The sequence below is a fragment of the Oncorhynchus kisutch genome, unplaced genomic scaffold (assembly GCF_002021735.2).
Source record: "Oncorhynchus kisutch isolate 150728-3 unplaced genomic scaffold, Okis_V2 scaffold2241, whole genome shotgun sequence".
NCBI lineage: Eukaryota > Metazoa > Chordata > Actinopteri > Salmoniformes > Salmonidae > Oncorhynchus > Oncorhynchus kisutch.
In genome coordinates this window covers 90,001-110,000 of record NW_022264186.1, presented here as the reverse complement: position 1 = coordinate 110,000, position 20,000 = coordinate 90,001, and the positions used below count along the sequence as shown (strand labels likewise).

General features: G+C 46.6%; 1 protein-coding gene across 1 annotated transcript in view; it reads left to right on the top strand.

Annotated features, from left to right (window-relative positions):
* Positions 1 to 20,000, top strand: part of LOC109879947 (dystrophin) — a 237,438-nt gene that overhangs the window by 192,197 nt on the left and 25,241 nt on the right. The window contains 8 exon segments of the mRNA XM_031819531.1: positions 8,384 to 8,445; positions 8,827 to 8,901; positions 9,253 to 9,454; positions 12,152 to 12,237; positions 14,756 to 14,913; positions 16,535 to 16,701; positions 17,911 to 18,022; positions 18,883 to 19,019. Coding sequence (XP_031675391.1) covers positions 8,384 to 8,445; positions 8,827 to 8,901; positions 9,253 to 9,454; positions 12,152 to 12,237; positions 14,756 to 14,913; positions 16,535 to 16,701; positions 17,911 to 18,022; positions 18,883 to 19,019 — 999 coding nt within the window.

Sequence of the window (20,000 nt, the reverse complement as noted above, 5' to 3'; positions counted from 1 at the left end):
CAGCAGACAGGAAACCTACTGGATTACAGATGGCAGACAGGAGACCTACTGGATTACAGCGGGCAGACAGGAGACCTACTGGATTACAGCGGGCAGACAGGAGACCTACTGGGTTACAGTGGGCAGACAGGAGGCCTACTGGATTACAGCTGGCAGACAGGAGACCTACTGGATTACAGCGGGCAGACAGAAGACCTACTGGGTTACAGTGGGCAGACAGGAGGCCTACTGGATTACAGTGGGCAGACAGGAGGCCTACTGGATTACAGTGGGCAGACAGGAGGCCTACTGGATTACAGCGGGCAGACAGGCAGGCAGGTCTTTCTAGTAAAAGAGGTTGACATCTCAATGAGACACAGATTCCTGGTCACAGAAAGGACACAGCATGAATAATGAATCTCTCTCTAGCTCTAGTGTGCTGCTACACACACACACACATGCTCTAGTCTCACAGTAGCTACAGTTTGCATGGCAGGTTTATTAGGATCATTACACTGCTGTTATTTTAGAGTTAGAATAGACATACCAGCTGGTTAACTGTTATTTTAGAGTTAGACTAGACATAACAGCTGGTTAACTGTTATTTTACAGTTAGACTAGACATAACAGCTGGTTAACTGTTATTTTAGAGTTAGACTAGACATACCAGCTGGTTAACTGTTATTTTAGAGTTAGACTAGACATAACAGCTAGTTAACTGTTATTTTAGAGTTAGACTAGACATAACAGCTGGTCATGTGTTCTCACATCTGTCTTGGTGTAAGGTGGTCCTCAAAACAGGGTTGGGGTCAAAAGAGCCACTTAAGCAATAAGGCACCTCGGGGGTTTGTGGTATATGGCCAATATACCACGGCTAAGGGCTGTTCTTAGGCACAACACAACGCAGAGTGCCTGGACACAGCCCTTAGCCGTGGTACATTGCCCATAGCGGTGTGTCTGTTCACACTGCTATGCTTTATCTTGGCCAGGTCGCAGTTGCAAATGAGAACTTGTTCTCAACTAGCCTACCTGGTTAAATAAAGGTGTTCTCAACTAGCCTACCTGGTTAAATAAAGGTGTTCTCAACTAGCCTACCTGGTTAAATAAAGGTGTTCTCAACTAGCCTACCTGGTTAAATAAAGGTGTTCTCAACTAGCCTACCTGGTTAAATAAAGGTGTTCTCAACTAGCCTACCTGGTTAAATAAAGGTGTTCTCAACTAGCCTACCTGGTTAAATAAAGGTGTTCTCAACTAGCCTACCTGGTTAAATAAAGGTGTTCTCAACTAGCCTACCTGGTTAAATAAAGGTGTTCTCAACTAGCCTACCTGGTTAAATAAAGGTGTTCTCAACTAGCCTACCTGGTTAAATAAAGGTGTTCTCAACTAGCCTACCTGGTTAAATAAAGGTGTTCTCAACTAGCCTACCTGGTTAAATAAAGGTGTTCTCAACTAGCCTACCTGGTTAAATAAAGGTGTTCTCAACTAGCCTACCTGGTTAAATAAAGGTGTTCTCAACTAGCCTACCTGGTTAAATAAAGGTGTTCTCAACTAGCCTACCTGGTTAAATAAAGGTGTTCTCAACTAGCCTACCTGGTTAAATAAAGGTGTTCTCAACTAGCCTACCTGGTTAAATAAAGGTGTTCTCAACTAGCCTACCTGGTTAAATAAAGGTGTTCTCAACTAGCCTACCTGGTTAAATAAAGGTGTTCTCAACTAGCCTACCTGGTTAAATAAAGGTGTTCTCAACTAGCCTACCTGGTTAAATAAAGGTGTTCTCAACTAGCCTACCTGGTTAAATAAAGGTGTTCTCAACTAGCCTACCTGGTTAAATAAAGGTGAAATAAAAAATTAAATATAAAAAATATACCACAAACCCCCGAGGTTCCTTATTGATATTATAAACTGGTTACCAACGTAGTTAGAGCAGTAAAAATAAATGTCATACCTGGGTATACAGTCTGATTATACCACGACTGTCGGCCAATCAGCATTCAGGCCTGGAACCAGCCAGGTTATAATTTAGAACATAGCCTATAGGCTACACTAGTCTAGAGTATTAGTAGAGTACTAGTGCAACATGAACACTCCAGCTACAGTATAGTCACTATGGAAACCATTCAGTCATTCACTCTGGCCTGGTCTTTTAATAACAATGACATGAATAAACATAGAATTGATAGAATGTTTAAAAATAGAATTGGTGAGAGGATCAGTCTCTTCCTGGAAATGCCTGCTGGGATTACTCTCCACTTCATAGTGATGTGAATGACTAGTACTGGTGTGTTTCATATTAGTGTAGACTACAAGGCCTGCCTTGTGGAAGATGTCTTTCCACCTCTATGTGACAACCTGGTTACAAGGGGGGATTGGCTAGTATCATTTTATAGAAGGCGTGGCTATGACATCATGCATATACACTGAGACACACCTTCAAGTCAAGGATGGTGTTCTGTTACTTAGCCTAAATGCTGGTGAGATAACACCATTATATAGCCAGGGTGTGCCAGCAGAAGATTTTGTTACATGCACAACCAGGTTAATCAACATACTATGGAAGGGGCCTCCCGAGTGGCGCAGCGGTCTAAGGCGTCACTACAGATCCGGGTTCGATTTTGGGCTGTGTCGCAACGGTCTAAGGCTTCACTACAGATCCGGGTTCGATCTCGGGCTGTGTCGCAGCCAGCCGCGACCGGCTCCAAGAGGCGGCGCACATTTGACCCAGCGTCGTCCGGGTTAGGGGAGGGTTTGGCCCAGCGTCGTCTGGGTTAGGGGAGGGTTTGGCCCAGCGTGGTCCGGGTTAGGGGAGGGTTTGGCCCAGCGTGGTCCGGGTTAGGGGAGGGTTTGGCCCAGCGTCGTCCGGGTTAGGGGAGGGCCTGCTGGGATGTCCTTGTACCATCGTGCGCTAGCGCCTTCTGTGGTGGCGTGGGCGTATGCACACTGACACGGTTGCCAGTTGGACGGTGTTTCCTCCATCACATTGGTAGCCACCCGTTGCCTTGATGACAGCTTTGCACACTCTTGCCATTCTCTCAACCAGCTTCATGAGATAGCCACCTGGAATGAATTTCAATTAACAGGTGTGATTTGTTAAAAGTTCATTTGTGGAATGTCTTTACTTTTTAATGTGTTTGAGCCAATCAGTTGTGTTGTTACAAGGTAGGGGTGGTATACAGAAGAGAGCCTTATTTGGTAAAAGACCAAGTCCATGTTATGGAAAGAACAGCTCAAGTAAGCAAAGAGAAACGACAGTCCATCATTACTTTAAGACATGAAGAACTTTGAAAGTTTCCTCAAGTCGCAAAAACCGAGTGATGGCGAGTGACGGAGTGCTGCATCAGATGACCTGGCCTCCACAACCACCCGACCTCAACCGAATTGAGATGGTTTGGGATGAGTTGGACCAAAGAGTGAAGGGAAAGCATCCCAACAAGTGCTCAGCATATGTGGGAACTCCTTCAAAACTGTTAGAAAAGCATTCCAGATGAAGCTGGTTGAGAGAATGCCAAGAGTGTGCAACGCTGTCATCAAGGCAAAGGGTGGCTACTTAGAAGAATCTCATATATATAATATATTTTGATTTGTTTAATATGCGTCCCAAATGACACCCTATTCCCTCTTGGTCAAAAGGAGTGCACAATAAAGGGTAATTTGGGACGTAACATTGACTTGACTTCTTGTCTAAGCCTTCTGACGCATCACGTCTCCACACACTTCCTCATACACTCTCTTACCCACTCCTGCTCTATTTTGGTCACACACATTTCTCCAATCTGCTTTGAGCTGGCAGCAGTGGTGAGGAGTAGGTGGGATGATGGGAGATATAGGAGAAGGAGAGAGGAATGGAGAGGAGGAGGTGGAAGAGAGGAGAGGAGGAAGAGAGGTGGAGGAAGAGAGGAGAGGTGGAAAAGACGAGAGGAGAGGAGGAAGAGAGGTGGAGGAGGTAATGTGGAGGAGGTAGAAGAGAGGAGAGGTGGAAGAGAGGTGGAGGAGGAGGTCATGTGGAGAAGGAGGTGGAAGAGAGGAGAGGAGGAAGAGGAGAGGTGGAGGAGGAGGTAATGTGGAGAAGGAGGTGCAAGAGAGGAGAGGAAAGGAGGAAGAGGGGAGAGGTGGAGGAGGAGGAGGTAATGTGGAGAAGGAGGTGGAAGAGAGGAAAGGAGGAAGAGAGGAGAGGTGGAGGAGAGGAAAGGAGGAAGAGAGGAGAGGTGGAGGAGGAGGTAATGTGGAGAAGGAGGTGCAAGAGAGGAGAAGAGAGGAAAGGAGGAAGAGGGGAGAGGTGGAGGAGGAGGTGGAAGAGAGGAAAGGAGAAGAGAGGAAAGGAGGAAGAGAGGAGAAGTGGAGGAGGTAATGTGGAGAAGGAGGTGGAAGAGAGGAAAGGAGGAAGAGAGGACAGGTGGAGGAGAGGAGAGAGGTAGTACTGTAACTAGTAGCTAACACTTTGGCTAGACTAAGTGATCTGACACAGAGTCACTGTAAAAGCAGGTGGAATTATATAACAGCTAGCCAGTTTTAACTTCCGCCGCGCGCACACACTCACTCACTCACTCACTCACACACACACACACACACACACACACACACACACACACACACACACACACACACACACACACACACACACACACACACACACACACACACACACACACACACACACACACACACACACACACACTCCATTGGAGCCAGCAGCGGCTGTCCTCGTTGCCAAGGTGAGAGAGGGTCATGCTGTGAGTTTTAGTCTGAGTGGTGTTTGGAATGCAGGAACCATCACCCACTGTCTTTACTGTCTTCCCTGGTCCCTTTACCCTGCTTCACCCTACAGGACCCATCACTGTCTTCCCTGGTCCCTTTACCCTGCTTCACCCCATAGGACCCATCACTGTCTTCCCTGGTCCCTTTACCCTGCTTCACCCCACAGGACCCATCACTGTCTTCCCTGGTCCCTTTACCCTGCTTCACCCCACAGGACCCATAACTGTCTTCCCTGGTCCCTTTACCCTGCTTCACCCCACAGGACCCATCACTGTCTTCCCTGGTCCCTTTACCCTGCTTCACCCCACAGGACCCATCACTGTCTTCCCTGGTCCCTTTACCCTGCTTCACCCCACAGGACCCATCACTGTCTTCCCTGGTCCCTTTACCCTGCTTCACCCCATAGGACCCATCACTGTCTTCCCTGGTCCCTTTACCCTGCTTCACCCCACAGGACCCATCACTGTCTTCCCTGGTCCCTTTACCCTGCTTCACCCCACAGGACCCATAACTGTCTTCCCTGGTCCCTTTACCCTGCTTCACCCCACAGGACCCATCACTGTCTTCCCTGGTCCCTTTACCCTGCTTCACCCCACAGGACCCATCACTGTCTTCCCTGGTCCCTTTACCCTGCTTCACCCCACAGGACCCATCACTGTCTTCCCTGGTCCCTTTACCCTGCTTCACCCCATAGGACCCATCACTGTCTTCCCTGGTCCCTTTACCCTGCTTCACCCCACAGGACCCATCACTGTCTTCCCTGGTCCCTTTACCCTGCTTCACCCCACAGGACCCATAACTGTCTTCCCTGGTCCCTTTACCCTGCTTCACCCCACAGGACCCATCACTGTCTTCCCTGGTCCCTTTACCCTGCTTCACCCCACAGGACCCATCACTGTCTTCCCTGGTCCCTTTACCCTGCTTCACCCCACAGGACCCATCACTGTCTTCACTGTCTTCCCTGGTCCCTTCACCCTGCTTCACCCCATAGGACCCATCACTGTCTTCCCTGGTCCCTTTACCCTGCTTCACCCCACAGGACCCATCACTGTCTTCCCTGGTCCCTTTACCCTGCTTCACCCCACAGGACCCATCACTGTCTTCCCTGGTCCCTTTACCCTGCTTCACCCCACAGGACCCATCACTGTCTTCCCTGGTCCCTTTACCCTGCTTCACCCCACAGGACCCATCACTTTCTTCACTGTCTTCCCTGGTCCCTTCACCCTGCTTCACCCCATAGGACCCATCACTGTCTTCCCTGGTCCCTTTACCCTGCTTCACCCCACAGGACCATCACTGTCTTCCCTGGTCCCTTTACCCTGCTTCACCCCACAGGACCCATCACTGTCTTCCCTGGTCCCTTTACCCTGCTTCACCTCACAGGACCCATCACTGTCTTTACTGTCTTCCCTGGTCCCTTCACCCTGCTTCACCCTACAGGACCCATCACTGTCTTCCCTGGTCCCTTTACCCTGCTTCACCCCACAGGACCCATCACTGTCTTCCCTGGTCCCTTTACCCTGCTTCACCCCACAGGACCCATAACTGTCTTCCCTGGTCCCTTTACCCTGCTTCACCCCACAGGACCCATCACTGTCTTCCCTGGTCCCTTTACCCTGCTTCACCCCACAGGACCCATCACTGTCTTCCCTGGTCCCTTTACCCTGCTTCACCCCACAGGACCCATCACTGTCTTCCCTGGTCCCTTTACCCTGCTTCACCCCATAGGACCCATCACTGTCTTCCCTGGTCCCTTTACCCTGCTTCACCCCACAGGACCCATCACTGTCTTCCCTGGTCCCTTTACCCTGCTTCACCCCACAGGACCCATAACTGTCTTCCCTGGTCCCTTTACCCTGCTTCACCCCACAGGACCCATCACTGTCTTCCCTGGTCCCTTTACCCTGCTTCACCCCACAGGACCCATCACTGTCTTCCCTGGTCCCTTTACCCTGCTTCACCCCACAGGACCCATCACTGTCTTCCCTGGTCCCTTTACCCTGCTTCACCCCATAGGACCCATCACTGTCTTCCCTGGTCCCTTTACCCTGCTTCACCCCACAGGACCCATCACTGTCTTCCCTGGTCCCTTTACCCTGCTTCACCCCACAGGACCCATAACTGTCTTCCCTGGTCCCTTTACCCTGCTTCACCCCACAGGACCCATCACTGTCTTCCCTGGTCCCTTTACCCTGCTTCACCCCACAGGACCCATCACTGTCTTCCCTGGTCCCTTTACCCTGCTTCACCCCACAGGACCCATCACTGTCTTCACTGTCTTCCCTGGTCCCTTCACCCTGCTTCACCCCATAGGACCCATCACTGTCTTCCCTGGTCCCTTTACCCTGCTTCACCCCACAGGACCCATCACTGTCTTCCCTGGTCCCTTTACCCTGCTTCACCCCACAGGACCCATCACTGTCTTCCCTGGTCCCTTTACCCTGCTTCACCCCACAGGACCCATCACTGTCTTCCCTGGTCCCTTTACCCTGCTTCACCCCACAGGACCCATCACTTTCTTCACTGTCTTCCCTGGTCCCTTCACCCTGCTTCACCCCATAGGACCCATCACTGTCTTCCCTGGTCCCTTTACCCTGCTTCACCCCACAGGACCATCACTGTCTTCCCTGGTCCCTTTACCCTGCTTCACCCCACAGGACCCATCACTGTCTTCCCTGGTCCCTTTACCCTGCTTCACCTCACAGGACCCATCACTGTCTTTACTGTCTTCCCTGGTCCCTTCACCCTGCTTCACCCTACAGGACCCATCACTGTCTTCCCTGGTCCCTTTACCCTGCTTCACCTCACAGGACCCATCACTGTCTTCCCTGGTCCCTTTACCCTGCTTCACCCCACAGGACATCACTGTCTTCCCTGGTCCCTTTACCCTGCTTCACCTCACAGGACCATCACTGTCTTCCCTGGTCCCTTTACCCTGCTTCACCCCACAGGACCATCACTGTCTTCCCTGGTCCCTTTACCCTGCTTCACCTCACAGGACCCATCACTGTCTTCCCTGGTCCCTTTACCCTGCTTCACCTCACAGGACCCATCACTGTCTTCCCTGGTCCCTTTACCCTGCTTCACCTCACAGGACCATCACTGTCTTCCCTGGTCCCTTTACCCTGCTTCACCTTGCTTCACCCCACACACACAATCAGTGTGTACACGGCGTCACATGTGATATAACCCCTTTGTGTACTCTTTGCAGTCAACACGTCCCTTGCGCTGTGTGTGTGTGTATATTCAGGCACGTGGACAGATAGGGCTCTACCTGAGCAGAGCACATGCCCCTTTGCCCTTCCAATCTCCAAAGTGTCCTTTTGGGTGGTGGTTGAAATTCACACACTGATATTTGTTTGTTGTATACATGTTGTTGTTCTGAGCTCACTGCCTGTAAGTCGTCGTGGTAACTGTAGCATATGGTAGGATTATTCTAGTAAATAAGACTGAAGCCTTTGAGACTAAGGGATTTTTATTTGTGTCATTTAATTTGCCTTTAAGATGTGTCCCTCTATTGCTTCTATGGAACTAAATGATCAAAGTCATAATTGCTTAACGAGCTGTTGCAGGAAAACCTTTTTGGACCCCAAAGTATCTGTGCACGGGCCAGGTTGTATTGACCTCTTTATTCTCCTGACCTCTCCTTCAGCCACCAGACACAGACAACATGCTGGGACCATCCCAAGATGGCCGACCTCTACCAGTCTCTGGGTAAGAGGTCTACATACAGTGGACCAACAGACAAATTGAACCTTTGTCAAGTAGGACCTATTTCAGATGTACTTGATTAGGTTTGCCCTGTATAGGGTTGCAAAACTCAGTCAACTTTCAATAAATTCCCTGTTTTCCAAAAACATCCCGGTTGGATTTCCTGCTCATTCCCTTCTGATTCCGGGAATCCTCCAACCAGGATTTCGGGAAAACCAGAGAATTTATTGAAAGTTTCCGGAGTTTTGCAACCCTAGCTCTTTACAAGTGTATTGGACCAATAGTGTGAGCGAGCGACATCAAGTCCAGTAGCAGGACCAATGGCTGGTTCTGGATGGAGATACACTGTGTTTAGTTTTACTGTCTCTCCATGCGTCTCTGCAGCCGACCTGAACAACGTGCGTTTCTCAGCCTACCGGACAGCCATGAAGCTGAGACGCCTGCAGAAAGCTCTGTGTCGTAAGTCTAACCCTCTCACAGTGTCACCGCCCTCCATCCCTCCCTCATCTCAACCTCTCCTCTCCTCTCTCATCTCAACTCCCTCCCTCATCTCCTCCACTCCTCTCTCCATCATCTCATCCTCTCCTCTCTCCCCTCCCTCATCCTCTCCCCTCCCTCATCTCAACTCCCTCCCTCATCTCCTCCACTCCTCTCTCCTCCTCCATCATCTCATCCTCTCCTCTCTCCCCTCCCTCATCCTCCCCTCCATCTCTCCCTCATCTCCTCTCTCCTCCATCCCTCCCTCATCTCATCCTCTCCTCTCTCCCCTCCCTCATCTCAACTCAACTCCCTCCCTCCTCTCCTCTCCAGTGGACCTCCTGGGTATGCCCGCAGCGTGTGAGGTCTTTGAGCAGCATGGCCTGAAGCAGAATGAGCATCTGATGGACATCATGCAGGTGATGACGTGTCTGACCAGCCTCTATGAGAAACTGGACCAGCAGCATGGGAACCTGGTCAACGTCCCGCTGTGTGTCGACATGTGTCTCAACTGGCTGCTCAATGTTTATGACACGTACGTATAGGACACACACAACACTCACGACACGTCCCTAACGACACGTACTTAACGACACGCCCCTAACAACACGTACTTAACGTGTCGTTAAGTACGTGTTGTTAGGGGCGTGTCGTTAAGTACGTGTCGTTAGGGACGTGTCGTGAGGTCCCTAACGACACGTACCTAACGACACGTACTTAACGACACGTACTTAACCTGTTGCGACGAGCAATCCTGTATCCGGGAGCGTAATTATAGCCTCAAGCTCATTACCATAACGCAACGTTAACTATTCATGAAAATTGCAAATGAAATGAAATAAATATATTGGCTCACAAGCTTAGCCTTTTGTTAACAACACTGTCATCTCAGATTTTCAAAAAATGCTTTTCAACCATAGCTACACAAGCATTTGTGTAAGAGTATTGATAGCTAGCATAGCATTAAGCCTAGCATTCAGCAGGCAACATTTTCACAAAAACAAGAAAAGCATTCAAATAAAATAATTTACCTTTGAAGAACTTCGGATGTTTTCAATGATGAGACTCTCAGTTAGATAGCAAATGTTCAGTTTTCCCAAAAATATTATTTGTGAAGGAGAAATCGCTCCGTTTTGTTCATCACGTTTGGCTAAGAAAACCCCCCGAAAATTCAGTCATTACAACGCAAACTTTTTTCCAAATTAGCTCCATAATATCGACAGAAACATGGCAAACGTTGTTTAGAATCAATCCTCAAGGTGTTTTTCACATATCTATTCGATGATAAATCACTCGTTGCAGTTTGGTTTCTCCTCTGTTCAAAATGGAAAAATGCACGCACCTGGAGATTACGCAATAGTTTCGACGGAGGACACCGGGCGGACACCTGGTAAATGTAGTCTCTTATGGTCAATCTTCCAATGATATGCCTACAAATACGTCACAATGCTGCAAACACCTTGGGGAAACGACAGAAAGTGGAGGCTCATTCCTTGCGCATTCACAGCCATATAAGGAGACATTGGAACACAGCGCCTCCAAAATCTGGCTCACTTCCTGTATGAAATTTCATCTTGGTTTCGCCTGTAGCATTAGTTCTGTGGCACTCACAGACAATATCTTTGCAGTTTTGGAAACGTCAGTGTTTTCTTTCCAAAGCTGTCAATTACATGCATAGTCGAGAATCTTTTCGTGACAAAATATCTTGTTTAAAACGGGAACGTTTTTCATCCAAAAATGAAATACTGCCCCCCGAGGTTCAAGAGGTTAACGACACGTCCATAACGACATGTCCCTATCGACACGTACTTAAAACTTCTTAGGGTTGAAATCCCGTTAACGGGATCGATATGACAACAGCCAGTGAAAGTGCAGGGCGCCAAATTCAAAACAACAGAAATCTCATAATTAAAATTTCTCAAATATACATGTATCTTATAGCGTTTTAAAGGTAGTCTTGTTGTTAATCCCACCACAGTGTCCGATTTCAAATAGGCTTTACAGCGAAAGCACCACAAACGGTTATGTTAGGTCACAAAAAAGCACAAAGTCACAAAAAGCACAAATAGATAAAATTAATCACTAACCTTTGATGATCTTCATCAGATGACACTCATATGACTTCATGTTACACAATACATGTATGTTTTGTTTGATAAAGTTCATATTTATATTAAAAAAATCTCAGTATACATTGGCGCGTTACGTTCACTAGTTCCAAAAACATCCGGTGATATTGCAGAGAGCCATTTTACATTTTTTTTACATTCATTTTTTAGAAATACTCATTATAAATGTCGGCTCCACAACACAGTAGAAGCCTCATTCAAATTTCTAAAGACGGTTGACATCTAGTGGAAGTGCAACTTGATCAATATCCCACTGTGTATTCAATAGGGGCTGGGTTGAAAATCGACCAACCTCAGATTTCTCACTTCCTGTTTGGATTTCTTCTCAGGTTTTTGCCTTCCATATGAGTTCAGTTATACTCACAGACATCATTCAAACAGTTTTAGAAACTTCAGAGTGTTTTCTATCGAATACTAATAATACTATGCATATATTAGCAACTGGGACTGAGGAGCAGTCCGTTTACTCTGGGCACCTCTGGGCACCTTATTCATCCAAGCTACTCAATACTGCCCCTGCAGCCATAAGAAGTTTTAACGACACGTACTTAACGACACGTCCCTATCGACACGTACTTAACGACACGTCCCTAACGACACGTACTTAACGACACGTCCCTATCGACACGTCCCTAACGACACGTATTTAACGACACGTCCCTATCGACACGTACTTAACGACACGTCCCTATCGACACGTCCCTATCGACACTTCCCTATCGACACGTACTTAACGACACGTCCCTATCGACACGTCCCTATCGACACGTCCCTATCGACACGTCCCTATCGACACGTACTTAACGAAACGTACTTAACGACACGTACTTAACGACACGTCCCTAACGACACGTACTTAACGACACGTCCCTAACGACACGTACTTAACGACACGTCCCTAACGACACGTACTTAACAACACGTCCCTAACGACACGTCCCTAACTACACTGATTGATGAGTATCTGATTGATTTATATGATTGATTGACATGATTGATTGACATGATTGATTGACATGATTGATTTACATGATTGATTGACATCTGATATATTGATATGATTGATTGATCTAATTTATTGATATGATTGATTGGTTTCACAGAGGAAGAAGTGGAAAAATCAGAACTCTGTCCTTCAAAACCGGCATCATCTCACTCTGCAAAGCACACCTGGAGGACAAATACAGATGTAAGTAGTGACTGATCTATATATTACCACACCTGGAGGACAAATACAGATGTAAGTAGTGACTGACCTATATATTACCTCACCTGGAGGACAAATACAGATGTAAGTAGTGACTGATCTATATATTACCTCACCTGCCAGTATCCATGTGGTCTAGTCTGTTAGTATAACTAGTATAACTAGTATATAGAGACAGTATCCATGTGGTCTAGTCTGTTAGTATAACTAGTATATAGAGACAGTATCCATGTGGTCTAGTCTGTTAGTATAACTAGTATAACTAGTATATAGAGACAGTATCCATGTGGTCTAGTCTGTTAGTATAACTAGTATATAGAGACAGTATCCATGTGGTCTAGTCTGTTAGTATAACTAGTATAACTAGTATATAGAGACAGTATCCATGTGGTCTAGTCTGTTAGTATAACTAGTATATAGAGACAGTATCCATGTGGTCTAGTCTGTTAGTATAACTAGTATAACTAGTATATAGAGACAGTATCCATGTGGTCTAGTCTGTTAGTATAACTAGTATAACTAGTATATAGAGACAGTATCCATGTGGTCTAGTCTGTTAGTATAACTAGTATATAGAGACAGCATCCATGTGGTCTAGTCTGTTAGTATAACTAGTATATAGAGACAGTATCCATGTGGTCTAGTCTGTTAGTATAACTAGTATAACTAGTATATAGAGACAGTATCCATGTGGTCTAGTATGTTAGTATAACTAGTATAACTAGTATATAGAGACAGTATCCATGTGGTCTAGTCTGTTAGTATAACTAGTATATAGAGACAGTATCCATGTGGTCTAGTCTGTTAGTATAACTAGTATAACTAGTATATAGAGACAGTATCCATGTGGTCAAGTCTGTTAGTATAACTAGTATAACTAGTATATAGAGACAGTATCCATGTGGTCAAGTCTGTTAGTATAACTAGTATAACTAATATATAGAGACAGTATCCATGTGGTCTAGTCTGTTAGTATAACTAGTATATAGAGACAGTATCCATGTGGTCTAGTCTGTTAGTATAACTAGTATAACTAGTATATAGAGACAGTATCCATGTGGTCAAGTCTGTTAGTATAACTAGTATAACTAGTATATAGAGACAGTATCCATGTGGTCTAGTATGTTAGTATAACTAGTATAACTAATATATAGAGACAGTATCCATGTGGTCTAGTCTGTTAGTATAACTAGTATATAGAGACAGTATCCATGTGGTCTAGTCTGTTAGTATAACTAGTATATAGAGACAGTATCCATGTGGTCTAGTCTGTTAGTATAACTAGTATAACTAGTATATAGAGACAGTATCCATGTGGTCAAGTCTGTTAGTATAACTAGTATAACTAGTATATAGAGACAGTATCCATGTGGTCAAGTCTGTTAGTATAACTAGTATAACTAATATATAGAGACAGTATCCATGTGGTCTAGTCTGTTAGTATAACTAGTATATAGAGACAGTATCCATGTGGTCTAGTCTGTTAGTATAACTAGTATATAGAGACAGTATCCATGTGGTCTAGTCTGTTAGTATAACTAGTATAACTAGTATATAGAGACAGTATCCATGTGGTCAAGTCTGTTAGTATAACTAGTATAACTAATATATAGAGACAGTATCCATGTGGTCTAGTCTGTTAGTATAACTAGTATATAGAGACAGTATCCATGTGGTCTAGTCTGTTAGTATAACTAGTATATAGAGACAGTATCCATGTGGTCTAGTCTGTTAGTATAACTAGTATATAGAGACAGTATCCATGTGGTCTAGTCTGTTAGTATAACTAGTATAACTAGTATATAGAGACAGTATCCATGTGGTCTAGTCTGTTAGTATAACTAGTATATAGAGACAGTATCCATGTGGTCTAGTCTGTTAGTATAACTAGTATAACTAGTATATAGAGACAGTATCCATGTGGTCTAGTCTGTTAGTATAACTAGTATAACTAGTATATAGAGACAGTATCCATGTGGTCTAGTATGTTAGTATAACTAGTATATAGAGACAGTATCCATGTGGTCTAGTCTGTTAGTATAACTAGTATATAGAGACAGCATCCATGTGGTCTAGTCTGTTAGTATAACTAGTATATAGAGACAGTATCCATGTGGTCTAGTCTGTTAGTATAACTAGTATATAGAGACAGTATCCATGTGGTCTAGTCTGTTAGTATAACTAGTATATAGAGACAGTATCCATGTGGTCTAGTCTGTTAGTATAACTAGTATATAGAGACAGTATCCATGTGGTCTAGTCTGTTAGTATAACTAGTATAACTAGTATATAGAGACAGTATCCATGTGGTCTAGTCTGTTAGTATGTTAGTATAACTAGTATATAGAGACAGTATCCATGTGGTCTAGTCTGTTAGTATGTTAGTATAACTAGTATATAGAGACAGTATCCATGTGGTCTAGTATGTTAGTATGTTAGTATGTATCTCTTGACTTGGGTATTTACCTCCCTCCCTCTCTCCCTCCCCCACCTCTACCAGTCCTGTTCCGCCAGGTAGCCAGTGCAACAGGGTTCTGTGACCAGCGGAGGCTGGGTCTTCTCCTCCATGATTCCATCCAGATCCCCCGTCAGCTGGGAGAGGTGGCCTCCTTCGGGGGCTCCAACATCGAGCCCAGCGTCCGCAGCTGCTTCCAGTTTGTATGTGAAGCTAGTAGCTGTGGTCCTCGCTATGCACACACACACACACACACACACAGACGCACATACACACATGCACTCACTCACGCACACATGCTTACACACACACACATACATACCCACATGCAAACAACGTACATATAACATACAGGCGTATAAACTACCTCACATTCCACACTACTGTGCTAAGCACATTCTGCAGATCACATGCATTTAATGGGTAACCATTCTGTGCACTGTGGGAAAATGTCTGACAAAGTGTCTCTTTAGGTAGAGAGAGTCATTTGCTGTTAATCAGTAGGTCTATACATTGTACTCTGAAAATACCATACAAAGAAATATTATAATAAAAAATAGGAATAAAGAAGGACATCAGACAGGACTGCTGGGAAGATCTGAGTTGGAATCATCTTTCTAGATGATCCACAGCAGCCAATTTAGCCAAAGTACATCTGTTAGCCTGCTAGCTATGTTAGCCAAATAACACATGTTAGCCTGCTAGCTATGTTAGCCAAAGAACATATGTTAGCCTGCTAGCTATGTTAGCCAAAGAACATATGTTAACCTACTAGCTATGTTAGCCAAAGTACATATGTTAGCCTGCTAGCTAGGTTAGCCAAATAACACATGTTAGCCTGCTAGCTATGAATGCCAAAGTACATATGTTAGCCTGCTAGCTAGGTTAGCCAAAGTACATATTTTTTAGCCTGATATCTATGTTAGCCTGCTAGCTATAGCCTAATGAAACAACATATTGAATGTGTTAGCCAGAGTATATATGTTAGCCTGGTGGCTATGTTAGCCAAAGTACATCTGTTAGCCTTCTAGCTATAGTGAATCACCATACCGAATGTGTTAGCCACAGTACATCTGTTACCCTGCTGTCTATGTTAGCCAAAGTACATCTGTTAGCCTGCTAGCTATAGTGAATCACCATACCGAATGTGTTAGCCACAGTAAATCTATTACTCTATGGTGATCTGTAATCTATGGTCCATCTGTCAGCCAGTGGAAATAACTTCTCTACAGTCATCACTGCATCAGTACCCAGCAGTAAATATGTCCATGGGACAATATGTAGAGAGGAATGGAAAACCCCTGGAGAAAACAGTAGCCTGAGAGTTTGTAGTTCAGTATTATTTTAAACTTGTTTGTTCTAGTGTAATATAACCCTTTATACATAACTTATACATATTTAGACTGTAAAACCCACTGGTTTGTCCTGTTAGTCAAACCATGTTATGTATTGTACTTCCTGTCTAACAGGCCAATAACAAGCCAGAGCTGGAGGCTGCTATGTTCCTGATTGGTTATGTATTGTACTTCCTGTCTAACAGGCCAATAACAAGCCAGAGCTGGAAGCTGCTATGCTCCTGACTGGTTATGTATTGTACTTCCTGTCTAACAGGCCAATAACAAGCCAGAGCTGGAAGCTGCTATATTCCTGATTGGTTATGTATTGTACTTCCTGTCTAACAGGCCAATAACAAGCCAGAGCTGGAAGCTGCTATGTTCCTGATTGGTTATGTATTGTACTTCCTGTCTAACAGGCCAATAACAAGCCAGAGCTGGAGGCTGCTATGTTCCTGATTGGTTATGTATTGTACTTCCTGTCTAACAGGCCAATAACAAGCCAGAGCTGGAAGCTGCTATGTTCCTGGACTGGATGCGTCTGGAGCCTCAGTCGATGGTGTGGCTGCCTGTCTTACACCGTGTGGCGGCTGCTGAGACGGCCAAACACCAGGCCAAGTGTAACATCTGCAAGGAGTGTCCTATCATCGGCTTCAGGTAGACAGACAGACAGAGACAGACAGACAGACAGCCTCTCTGTGTAACCTCTGTCCCCGTCTGCCTCTCTCTGTGTAACCTCTGTCCCTGTCTGCCTCTCTCTGTGTAACCTCTGTCTCTGTCTGCCTCTCTCTGTGTAACCTCTGTCCCTGTCTGCCTCTCTCTCTGTGTAACCTCTGTCCCCGTCTGCCTCTCTGTGTAACCTCTGTCTCTGTCTGCCTCTCTCTGTGTGTAACCTCTGTCCCTGTCTGCCTCTCTCTGTGTAACCTCGTCCCTGTCTGCCTCTCTCTGTGTGTAACCTCTGTCCCTGTCTGCCTCTCTTTGTGTAACCTCTGTCCCCGTCTGCCTCTCTCTGTGTAACCCCTGCCCTGTCTGCCTCTCTCTATGTAACATCTCTCTGTGTAACCTCTGTCCCTGTCTGCCTCTCTCTGTGTAACCTCTGTCCCTGTCTGCCTCTCTCTGTGTAACCTCTGTCCCCGTCTGCCTCTCTCTGTGTAACCTCTGTCCCTGTCTGCCCCTCTCTGTGTAACCTCTGTCCCTATCTGCCTCTCTCTCTGTAACCTCTGTCCCTGTCTGCCTCTCTCTGTGTGTAACCTCTGTCCCTGTCTGCCTCTCTCTGTGTAACCTCTGTCCCTGTCTGCCTCTCTCTGTGTAACCTCTGTCCCCGTCTGCCTCTCTCTGTGTAACCCCTGCCCTGTCTGCCTCTCTCTATGTAACATCTCTCTGTGTAACCTCTGTCCCTGTCTGCCTCTCTCTGTGTAACCTCTGACCCTGTCTGCCTCTCTCTGTGTGTAACCTCTGTCCCTGTCTGCCTCTCTCTGTGTAACCTCTGTCCCTGTCTGCCTCTCTCTGTGTAACCTCTGTCCCTATCTGCCTCTCTCTCTGTAACCTCTGTCCCTGTCTGCCTCTCTCTGTGTGTAACCTCTGTCCCTGTCTGTCTCTCTCTGTGTAACCTCTGTCCCTGTCTGTCTCTCTCTGTGTAACCTCTGTCCCTGTCTGTCTCTCTCTGTGTAACCTCTGTCCCTGTGTCTGCCTCTCTCTGTGTAACCTCTGTCCCTGTGTCTGCCTCTCTCTGTGTAACCTCTGTCCCTGTGTCTGCCTCTCTCTGTGTAACCTCTGTCCCTGTGTCTGCCTCTCTCTGTGTAACCTCTGTCCCTGTGTCTGCCTCTCTCTGTGTAACCTCTGTCCCCGTCTGCCTCTCTTCATCAGGTACCGAAGCTTAAAGCATTTTAACTATGACATCTGCCAAAGCTGCTTCTTCTCTGGTCGTGTGGCTAAGGGACACAAGATGCAATACCCCATGGTGGAGTACTGTACACCGGTATGTATACACAGTGTGGGTGTGGGTACATGTGTGTGTGTGTGTGTGTGGGGGGGGGGGGTACATGTGTGTGTGTGTGTGTGTGTGGGTACATGTGTGTGTACATGTGTGTGTGTGTGTGTGTGTGTGTGGGTACATGTGTGTGTGTGGGGGGGGTACATGTGTGTGTGTGGGGGGGGGTACATGTGTGTGTGTGTGGGTACATGTGTGTGTGTGTGTGTGTGTGTGTGTGTGGGTACATGTGTGTGTGTGGTGGTGTATTTCTGACAGGGTAAATGAATCCCTGTATTTGCTCCATGAACCTGTAAAGATGAAGTCAGTGTGTCTCTTTCCTCCCAGTTGAATGTGGTTGTCAGACAGTTAAACCCACTTCACAACAGTCACATCAACCTGAATCAACATGTATGGTTCCATTCACCAGGGCCCACTGCTGAAAGTAGGCTGTGTGTGTGTGTGTGTGTGTGTGTGTGTGTGTGTGTGTGTGTGTGTGTGTGTGTGTGTGTGTGTGTGTGTGTGTGTGTGTGTGTGTGTGTGTGTGTCATTGTGTGGGTGTGGCAGAGTGTGTGTGTGTGTCATTGTGTGGGTGTGGCAGAGTGTGTGTGTGTGTGTCATTGTGTGGGCGTCTGTGTCTATGTGTGTGTTTATGTGTGTCTGTGTGTTTGGGTGTGTCACTGTGTGGGTGTCTGTGTCTATGTGTGTGTTTATGTGTGTCTGTGTGTTTGGGTGTGTCACTGTGTGGGTGTCTGTGTCTATGTGTGTGTTTATGTGTGTCTGTGTGTTTGGGTGTGTCACTGTGTGTTGTGGATCTGTAGACTAGGACTGTGAACAAGGGGTCTTTGTTCTGTGTCTGTGTGTTTCAGACTACGTCAGGGGAGGATGTGAGGGACTTTGCCAAGGTACTGAAAAACAAATTCAGGACCAAGCGATACTTCGCTAAGCACCCCCGTATGGGCTACCTCCCTGTGCAGACCATCCTGGAGGGGGACAACCTGGAGACGTGAGTCCTGACACACACACACACACACACACACACACACACACACACACACACACACACACACACACACACACACACACAGGGACAGTACAGGGCTGGTTTAGGTCTAACATCTGGCCTAAGGGACAGGACAGGGGCTGGTTTAGGTCTAACATCTGGCCTAAGGGACAGGACAGGGGCTGGTTTAGGTCTAACATCTGGCCTAAGGGACAGGACAGGGTCTGGTTTAGGTCTAACATCTGCCTAAGGGACAGGACAGGGTCTGGTTTAGGTCTAACATCTGGCCTAAGGGACAGGGGCTGGTTTAGGTCTAACATCTGGCCTAAGGGACAGGACAGGGTCTGGTTTAGGTCTAACATCTGGCCTAAAGGACAGGACTGGGGCTGGTTTAGGTCTAACATCTGGCCTAAGGGACAGGACAGGGGCTGGTTTAGGTCTAACATCTGGCCTAAGGGACAGGACAGGGGCTGGTTTAGGTCTAACATCTGGCCTAAGGGACAGGGGCTGGTTTAGGTCTAACATCTGGCCTAAGGGACAGGGTCTGGTTTAGGTCTAACATCTGGCCTAAGGGACAGGACAGGGTCTGGTTTAGGTCTAACATCTGGCCTAAGGGACAGGACAGGGTCTGGTTTAGGTCTAACATCTGGCCTAAGGGACAGGACAGGGGCTGGTTTAGGTCTAACATCTGGCCTAAGGGACAGGACAGGGTCTGGTTTAGGTCTAACATCTGGCCTAAAGGACAGGACTGGGGCTGGTTTAGGTCTAACATCTGGCCTAAGGGACAGGGGCTGGTTTAGGTCTAACATCTGGCCTAAGGGACAGGACAGGGGCTGGTTTAGGTCTAACATCTGGCCTAAGGGACAGGTGGCTGGTTTGGGTATAACATCTGGCCTAAGGGACAGGACAGGGGCTCTTTAGGTCTAACATCTGGCCTAAGGGACAGGACAGGGGCTGGTTTAGGTCTAACATCTGGCCTAAGGG